The sequence below is a fragment of the Melozone crissalis genome, unplaced genomic scaffold (genome assembly GCF_028551555.1).
Source record: "Melozone crissalis strain CALT ecotype California unplaced genomic scaffold, PUWL_Pcris_2 ptg000013l_1, whole genome shotgun sequence".
NCBI lineage: Eukaryota > Metazoa > Chordata > Aves > Passeriformes > Passerellidae > Melozone > Melozone crissalis.
Window position 1 is genome coordinate 11,759,378 of NW_026535791.1, and position 9,582 is coordinate 11,768,959.

The following is a 9,582-nucleotide window of genomic DNA, read 5'->3' on the forward strand; positions in this document are numbered from 1 at the left end:
GTGCAAATGTCAGTACTCACTTTTGGTAGAAAATAATGGGGTTTTTTCTCAGTAAGAGAATTCTTTTTGTTAGGGCCAGAATTCCAGCTCTTAGAATTAGGATTATGTGGCTGCCATTTGATGTTAAGGGCCATAGAATACAAAGACTTTCAAGTGCAGAAGGATAAATATTGTTGGAGCAAATTACTTGAAAGACATCCTAGGAATAAAAAGCCAACTACCACTGTATGACAGTCATCTTCTTTTACATCAGGGTAGGATAAAATAAGGAAGAACATTTCCACAGGAGAGGTTAAACACATAATTATATTGTCTTTCATGGTTACTTACATTTATTTTTAGCTTATTCAGCTCAGTTATGTACACAGATTAAATGACACATTTTTCAGCAAGATACTGAACTGTAATTTCTGGCTCAAAATTTTTCATCTCTCTCTATATCTACAGTGATATCTGGTCTCTCGGGTGTATTTTGTATGAGCTGTGCACTCTAAAACACCCGGTAAGTACACCTTTATTGCCATGAGAAAAGTTTTGGAATTCCTTGAAACTTAATTAGCTGTACAATAGAGTTGACTGAAGTGCTTGCTGCTGCTTCCAAAAAGAGGGAAGCATTGCTCTACCCTTCCTATACCTCCTCCACTATATGCTGCTGTTTCAGCAGTTTTTAGGACCTACTGCACCTTTCTGTAGAAGGCACTACTTTCAAATTTGTTAGAAAACAATCTGGTTTCTATTTGGTTAATTTTCCTCAATATCAGTGAGGTGATCTCAGCATATTCAATCCAGCAGCTGCCAGGCTGCTTCCAGATACCTGCAGTTGCAAGAGCATAGCATTTTACAGGATCAAGATAGTCCCAGGGCACAGTGACAAAGACACTCAAAATCTTTGCTAATAAAAATATATTGTGTGCAAGTACAGCTACTACAAGGTAGTAAGCAGGAGGCATTTTGCATCACTTGCATCAGTGATACACCTTTGCTTGTTCTTCAAATCAAACAAATCACTGTCCAAGCACCATTCTCCTCTTGGGACAGTGGGAACCTTGATTAATGATTCAGTCTTTCTGTCATTTCTGGGCCACTGTCTTTTACAGTGTTGTTGCTGTGTTTCTTATGTGTTAACATCCGCTGGCTTCTCTGTACAGACTCATAGGTAAAATAAGAACCCTTATCAGGATATGTTTGTTTTGCAGCAAAATGAGATCCTAATTGAGGGTCATTTTATCTTAGTTTTTTATAAGCAGCAGTTTTCTTTCATTGAGCGAATACTGTATCTTGAAATCAGAGAACCACAGAATATTCTGAGTTGGAAAGAACCCACAAGGATCATCAAAGTCCCAACTCCTGACCCTGCAAAGGACAGACCCAAGAATGCCACATATGCCTGAGAGCATTGTTCACATCCTGTGTATCAGCGAAAGGTTCTCCACAGCTGCAAGTGCTGGCTGTGCAAGAGTGTGGAAGCTTACACTGGTGTGACTGAGTGATAAGGGAGCCTGTGCATAGGGTTGTGTTAGCCTAAGTAGGTCTGTGGCAAGTCTTTGGCAGTGTCAGGGCTATCGAGGCAGAGCTCAGAGCTGGGGTTCCAAGGAGGGAGTATTCTTCCCTTATTAGCAGTGTTGAAAAGTTGTGTGTCTGGTTTGATGTGATGATCACGTATGTTCTTGCATAATCTATGAGAGGTCATACAAAAGATGACACCCCATAGGTGCTTGGCACCCTGCAGCCAAGCCAGTGGGGTGTAATCAAAGGAAACTTCCTGCATGAGAGCTAGAAGTTCTCAGACATTAGATTTGCAAGAGGATGTTTGTGCTTTTACAGGCTATTTTTGATGAATTTTTTTAAATCAAAGCCTTTATATTTTTGAGCTGTTTCACATTTGCAGTTTGAGTCCGATCTCAAGTATATGAATTGATGAATTTGGTTTCTGTGAAAGTAAAATTCAAACAATCATAAATTTATAGGAGTAATTCCTATCTGCTTTTCAGTTGTAGAAGTTAAATTATGTCAGCTACTTTTTACCTTATGCTTTAACCCTGTGCTGTAATATTAATTTATTTTAATGCAGTTTCAAGCCAAGAGCTGGAAACATCTCATCCTTAAGATATGCAAAGGGTCCTATGATCCACTTCCATCTCACTATTCCTATGAGCTTCATTACTTAGTAAAACAGATGTTTAAGAGAAATCCCCAGAATCGCCCATCAGCCAGTACTATTCTTGCAAGAGGCTGCCTAACCAAACTTGTGAAAAATTGTTTGCCTTCTGAGGTATGGTGTATTCTTTGTCTCTAGATTTCAGCAATACTATCTACATTTTAGATACTAAATCCTTTTCATTTCTAGTTTGTTGTTGTATAACTATATAAAGTAGTGTGTACATCCTTCTCTAAAATACATACAGTTGTAGACTTATCAGAAAACCTGAGCTTTTAAAAGTGTCTCTTTTGAAAATTAAAGTTGGATGTTGACTGATGCTGATAAAATTAGATATTGTTAGCTGAAACAGTGCACTTGTATAATGAGTCTATTTTTAACAAATAGTATATGCAATAATTTTAAGAAGTTTAAAATGATACATTACTTGCATCTCTTCATACACATTTCAGAGTGCAGATGAGTTTGAGCAGATATTAAAGGAAACCAAGAAACCTGAAGGCAATGCAACAAGACAGAAGGGTAAGTCAGTAACATTTTTTTGATGTAAGGAATGACAAAATGAGTAGGAAGTATAAGATCTTAAATACAGCTATGAAACATTAGCATTATATGTCCAAATCTACTTTTAATTATTTCAAAATCTAATATTATTAAACTTACATGGAAAAATGCTTGAAGGGTGTAAATTATATTCCAACATAAGTAGAGTGCAAAGCTGCAATATATGTATTGTAAGTCATAAGACTTGTGCTAGAAATAAACTTTTCTTTGCTAGAAATAAAAATAAAGTTTTAGAATCAGCAAAGCTTTTAACAGTGGCATTTATTTTAAATACAACAGTTCTTTCTTTTCCAGAATATGGTGAAGCATGTTATGTTCATTATTTAATTTTTAGAGAGAGAATGTTGGACTTTTTTCTTCTGCATAAATTTAGCTACACCACAATTAGTGCCCATTTGGAACAGAATAGTAGCAGGACTGTTGAGAATGAGCTGTGCTGTTGGAAGTGTGAAGAAGCTGTCACGTAATTCTCATTGCTTGGTTCAGTGGAATTGCTTTCATACCTCTGGAATACCACATTACTACAAGTGTTTGATAAAGTTGTTAACTCTTGGATCTCTTTGTTAATCTGTCAGGTAGTGTCATGGCTGGGAGGAGCTCAAACCATAAGACAGAAAATAGAGTAAGTGCTCAAATATAAATACAACATTTGTATTTTAGTAATTTAAAATATTCTGTATTATAGAAAAGTTTCTAATGAAAATTATTCCTATGCTAAACCATAAATCAGCCTATTAGTGTTTAAATTGCAGGGTGTGTTTCTCACCAGGCTTTTTGATTCTTTCCATGTTTAGTTTAGTTCCAAAGTGGATCTTTTTATAACCCTGTCAAAACCCAACCAAAAAAACTTCTCTTGTCTTTCTAATTTTTTTTTGATACTGCAAAAGATCCATTTTCTTTGCTTTTAGGACACACTTAGAACTGGCTGCTGTGGAAACAGTCTAGTCTGCACATAGTTCTCACCAGTTTTTAGGGCCCATATGAGATTTCAGGAGAGGAGAATTAAGTCACAGGTGGCCAAGATGTCCCCTATAGGTACATTACCATATCCTGACTCAGCCATATTTAGTATATTTTTTAAAAGTGTGTTGCCCTGGGGCTTATTTTATTTTCTTTTCACAGACTTGTCAATCTGAGAAGTTTAATATTTGGGAGCATCTTGTTTTCCCTGGGAATGTAAATCATTTATATTGTTTGTGTTCTTAAATGTGAAAAAACTCCAAAGAGAAATTATATCGAATAACTATGTGTGCTTAGCTTCAGAAACTGAAGTTGTCTGTCATGGCACACAGTGTGAAATACAGTGCCATCATAGGTAGGGTGCAATTGCAATTGGCTTCAAAGTGTTAGTGGTTTAGTTTAGGTTTAGTTTTCAAATCCTTCAATCTCTAGGCCAGGTATTTTATAGCAAAACTGAAATAATTAATGCCACATTAATATGACTACTTTGTTTTTCTTGACAACAAGGATAATAATTAATGAAAACTTTACTATTTTAAAGCAAAAGAAAGATGAAAGCAGCAAGCATAGCCCCTTAGAAAAGAAAAATGCTGAGGGTTTGAGTGAAGGCACAAGGAAACAAAGGAAGTCTTATCAAGAAGGTAAGTTGGACAGTTTTAGGCCTGATGCACTTCCTTCTGTGTACTGGTATCTACATGTCAGTGATACAGCCATTTAAATAGGTGGCTCAAACTAGTCTCAGGTTACTCAAGACAAAACCATGCCACCATTAGTTACTTTTGCAAGTACATTGATTCATACTGCTCATCTGAGATTTAAAAAAATATTTAAAATTCTCTTGTCAAAGTAATAAAAAATGACTGTTTGAAAAGATTTAGAATAGAATAAATGTATGGGGAACACTTTCCAGTTGAGATTTGCACCCACAGAATCAAACATCACTGCTAGTTAAGTGATTCTTAGTACTACTTTGCCTGGACAGGGCAGTCTGGACATGGAATCAAGTTAGATGCTGGTTATCACGGGTTTTGGGTTTTTTTTGTTGCCATTACAATGTCAGTTTCTGCTGTCCTCCCAGGAAGTACTGATCTGTCACACGCCCACAGAAGGCAATGGGAAAAGAGGATATCCAGTACTGTGCTGGATGTCCTGGAAAATGCATCCTTGCTTTCTTCCAGTTTTACATCTGAAGAGACTGAAAGTAAGATTTAATTAAATGTGCTTTTAATTCAAGTAATGTCAGTGATTTTTTACAGCTTTTTAAAGCCAAAATTTACATGGCACGTTTAAAATTACATTAAAATAATTTAAAAATACTTCATTAACAAACACTCAAAAAGTTCACTGTGCTGAAGAGAATTTCTATGTATTTTTGTGTGACAGGAAGATTGCAGAGAGTGATGAAACTGACAGATAACAATAGCAACCCTAAAATTATAATAATCTCTAAGAAATTATCCTACAGTCCTCCTTTTAATACACCATTTGTGGAGGTAGCAGTGGGGAATTCATTTGGTGCAGAATGCAGCCACCTGTCTTTCAAGTACAGCATACTATTGGGAGCATAAAACATCTACAGCTCTACTTTTGTTGTGATTTAACATGCAGGTTAAGGCCAGTGACAAGAACTATCAATGATGTACCTCAGATGTGAGGCAGAGACTTTTCTTTCTCTTGATTAAAACACTTAGCATGAGGTTTCTTCTGAGAAGGGTTTCAATTTTAAAATGTCCCTCAATTGTTATGATTGTTTAATGTGATTGTGGATATGTGTTCTAGGTAAATGTGAATAAATGCTGTGGGAATAAATAATCAAGATATGAGTGGTCAGAAAATTCCCAAGCTGTGGTAGGAATGTTACATGATAGTTATGCACAGGACAAGGAGAGTGGACAGAGGAATGCATGTATTTAAGTGTTCTGCTATTAAAAGGCACAGAAACAGCCTCAGGCTTCATTTGGAGACTTGCAGTGCCACCACCTAAGTCTGCTGAGACACTGCCTCCTCACACCCCTCAGCCAGTTCCTCTGGGCTCCCTGGCCACAAGGAGGTTCCACTGTTTCCTCAGTTTGTTAAGAGGACAGTGCTGTGACAGATGGAGTTATTTAGACTCTCTTCTTCCTGTTTCATCCTGTATCTCATTTCTCTCCTGAATGTGACCTTGAATGTAATCCACACTGCTAATGCAATTTTGTGTAAACAGCATTTGTGAATTATTTTATACTCAGGTGGTGGTGTTAGAAACTACAGTGAAAATAAGCCACGGAGGCAGTGGAACAAGGAACCCCCTCAGACCCTGATGGACATGCTCAGCAATGCAGATGTCAGCTTAGCATTTAAAACATACACAATTTATACACCAGGTAAATCCCCATTTTCTGGGAAAACATTTTTGCAAAAGGTTTAATAAATAATAAAAAATACTTTTTCTTTCCCCCCCCCCCCCCATACATGGTTCCTATGTATACAGATCATTCACTTGGGTCTATATTACAACAGGCTAGTTTTTGGGGTTTACCAAATGAAAAGTGGACTTAAAGAAGCCAAGTTTGGAATTCATGAGTGATTGTACATCTCCACTACAGCTCCTCATGATGGACTTCCACTTGCAGCTCAACAGCTGAATGAGGTTGTGGCAAAGCACAGAGGCCTGCTGTGTGCTCCCTCCCCTGAGCTGTGTGGTGTGTGTTAGGCGGATGCAGGAAATGCACTGTAGCCCCATCAGGTAAATCCCCCCTCACTGAGGCAGTGCTGCCCTGGTTAGAGGGTAGGATGGGCAGATGGCACAGCTGAAGACAGCTGCAGTCTACAGATGTGTACAGCCACGTTCACAAATGTTTGTTCTGCGCTTCAGTTGCCTTACTAGGTTATCTTCCCACCTGAAATAGATAACAGCTTATCCTGGAATCTGCTACAAACTGGGGATGAATTAGACTATTTTGTATTTATATTCTTAATAGTTTTAATTTAAAAATTAAAATATTTTGATGACATTTTAATTTTTACATTTTCAAAGCTTCTGAAAACATATTGAGAGGTCCACTTTCTGATGAAAGCAAAGTGTCTGATGAAGTAGATGGTGAACATGAAGCTGTTGTCATAGATTCTGAGAGACTTGAACCTAGATCTGATGAAGATGACACGTAAGTCCAAGTGATGTCCTTGCATTTACATTTTCTTTTGTTCCTCAAAGAGATTTTTCCATAACATTCCCCTGAAAAAAAAATAGTATTTTTCTCAGCATCTAAATTCATCCCTCTCTTACATAATGAAATGGAAATTTATTAGCATTTGATATCTTCCAATGTATGAACAAAAATTCTGTGATTTTTGGATGTGTGTATGTTTTGGGGGTGGTTCTCAGATTCTCAGAATCTCAGATTGTGTCACTGTTTATTTTTGTGGCACCTAGAGATGACTACCCAGGCCTGTATTGCTGCAGTTCAGCTGCAAGCTGTCAGTTGTCAACACATTTTCTCTTAATATTTTAATTTGTCTTTGCTTTTGATAAAACTTACTTTTGTAAATTCCACAGAGAATCATAAAGAACCATTTAGGTTCTTTATTCACAGTGGGGCAGGAAGTAAGTCTCTTGTGCTGATATTTTTAACATAATTTATCCTAATTACAAGGTAATTTCTTTTGGGGAGAAAAGCAATTAAAGATTTGTGAAGTTGTGTTTTGGTTTTCAAAACAACATTTTTTTGAAATCTGTTTTTAGGGACTTTGAGGAAGATGACCCAGACTGGGTGTCAGAGCTGCAAATGGTATTGAAACAGAGCAACTGAAAACCTGAATTTACCTGCGATGAGTGAAGTTAGGTGTGCTGGTATCCAAGTTGATTTTAATAACTGGTTATTCATTAAATAATTTCCATTAAAAAAAAAACTGAGTGGGCATGTTTCCTGTATCACAAAACCAAGGCTGGAAAATGCACAGTAAACTTTTTTAGAATAGAACACTTGCAGATAGCTAAACAAGTCCATGTATTAAATATGTTTGGAGTTGGTAAAAGCTTTGCAGAAATGTTCAGTCAAATTATAGCATTGTTCAAATTGTCCTCTTGCAATATTCCAAGGAGATGGTGTCGCACTCTGAGAAGGTGTAAAGGTATTTTTCCTGAGTACATAATGAAGTGCAGCAGTGTGGTGGAGGACTGATGCTGAGTGGATATCAGGTGCCACCAAAGCCTCTCTGTCACTCCCCTTCTCAACTGAGCAGGGGAGAAAAAATTTAATGAAAGGCTCATGGCTCAGGATAAGCACAGGGAGAGATCACTCACCAGTTACTGTCACAGGCAAAACGGATTTGACTTGAGGAAATGGATTATTACCAACCAAATCAGAGCAGAGTAATGAAACATAAGCCCAAACCTTAGAACAATTTTCTCCTACTTTCCCTTCTTCCTGGACTCAATTTCACTTCACTGGTCAAGGCTGAGCCTGTCAGCAATGGTGGTCTCTGGGATAACAGATCAGAGAAGCAGAGAGGGTGGGCATGGATGGGGACACAGTTGGGTGGGTCTGTCTTGGAGCTGGCTGGCATTGGCTCTGTCCAACATGGGAAGCTTCTGGCAGGTGCCACCCCTGTAGCTCCTCTCTGCTACCAAAACCCTGCCACACAAACTCAATACATGCGTATATAAAAATCATTTTTGAAGGGTATATAATGGGAAACATTTAGCTATGATAAATAGTTGATGCTTTAGTTTGTGCCATTATTAATCCCCTGAAAATTCTTTGAGACTGAACTTTTGCCTTGATTCAATGAAAGTTTTTTGTATGCCACTGCTTTGTGGAAGGAAGCAAATGTATTCATGAATGAGGACAAATTTTCTGACTTTGTTCGGAGACATGCTCTTAGTGCAGAGAGTGCTATGGGCAATGTCAAGTTTGGGCTGTGTTCTGGTTACTGGGTAATAAGCAGACACTTTACAGGAAAAATGTGGCAAGGGAGATGGGAAAAATGCGTATTTTATGACTGGCTTTTTGCAAATATTAAAATGAATATTATATGTATTATGTTAGAAAGTTATGCTGTGTTAATTGTTTTAGTAGTGTGTCAAATATAGATTTAGGTTATAACAAAATGTTAAAATAGAAACTATGCAAGATACTTTTTTTAAAGAAAGGACTCGCACCGAGAGTCCTCTGAAATATTTAGGACACCTAAATATTTCAGAGAAATAATTTATTGCTCCCTTATCAGAAGAAACAAACTTCATCCTGCCTCGCTTATCCCTGAAGACGCCTCAGGATTAAGAGGAAGAAGTTGACACTGACCAGACAGAATCCTGTGTTTGAATGGAATTTCTGCATCATATATGAGATGTATGAACATGCAAAAGGCTATTGCTTTTAAGGGTTAATCCTTTGTTAACGCGTGTCCTTTTTCGGGCTTTGTCCGGGACAAAGGTACCCAGACGTCGGTAACTCTTTGTTACTGTTGTCTCGTATTGTCCTAATCCAAATTGTCCAAATTATTGTTACTCTAATTATATTCCCATTTTTATAACCATTTTATTACTATTAAACTTCTAAAATTTTAAAAACCAGTGATTTGCGTTCTACACAGGAGAGCACAAATGCTCTTGGCAGAGTTCTCCTGGGAAAGCGGTCCCGGACTACGTCCCTGCAGTAAATAATATTAGGAATAATACCTAAGGAAAGCTTTAGGAAATCTGTAGTTCTGATGTAGAGCCAGTTCATACCTCACCTCCCCTATTGCACATAGGCTGGTACCTGGTGACTTTCCACCAATGATTCAAGACCTTGAGGCAGTCGAGATTTCCTTTCGGGCCACCACTCCTACCACTGACCATGCAAATCCCAAATCCGTGTCCGTGGGAGGGAGGGGCGGTTTGTGCCAGGGAAATAAAGCTCCCTCCGCTCCCGCCGGCT

The 9,582-nt window shown here is 37.8% G+C and overlaps 1 protein-coding gene across 3 annotated transcripts in view; it reads left to right on the forward strand.

Moving 5' to 3' along the window:
- Nucleotides 1–9,582, forward strand: part of NEK3 (NIMA related kinase 3) — a 72,054-nt gene that overhangs the window by 5,390 nt on the left and 57,082 nt on the right. For 2 of the 3 annotated variants that reach the window (XM_054272204.1, XM_054272205.1), the window contains 9 exons: nucleotides 448–502; nucleotides 2,072–2,272; nucleotides 2,611–2,680; nucleotides 3,298–3,344; nucleotides 4,224–4,323; nucleotides 4,761–4,883; nucleotides 5,911–6,045; nucleotides 6,699–6,825; nucleotides 7,404–8,800. In XM_054272204.1, coding sequence (XP_054128179.1) covers nucleotides 448–502; nucleotides 2,072–2,272; nucleotides 2,611–2,680; nucleotides 3,298–3,344; nucleotides 4,224–4,323; nucleotides 4,761–4,883; nucleotides 5,911–6,045; nucleotides 6,699–6,825; nucleotides 7,404–7,470 — 925 coding nt within the window. In that variant the 3' untranslated portion in view covers nucleotides 7,471–8,800. Of the gene's footprint in view, nucleotides 1–447; nucleotides 503–2,071; nucleotides 2,273–2,610; nucleotides 2,681–3,297; nucleotides 3,345–4,223; nucleotides 4,324–4,760; nucleotides 4,884–5,910; nucleotides 6,046–6,698; nucleotides 6,826–7,403; nucleotides 8,801–9,582 lie in introns of those variants that run through there. The other variant, XR_008482865.1, reaches the window with a different exon arrangement.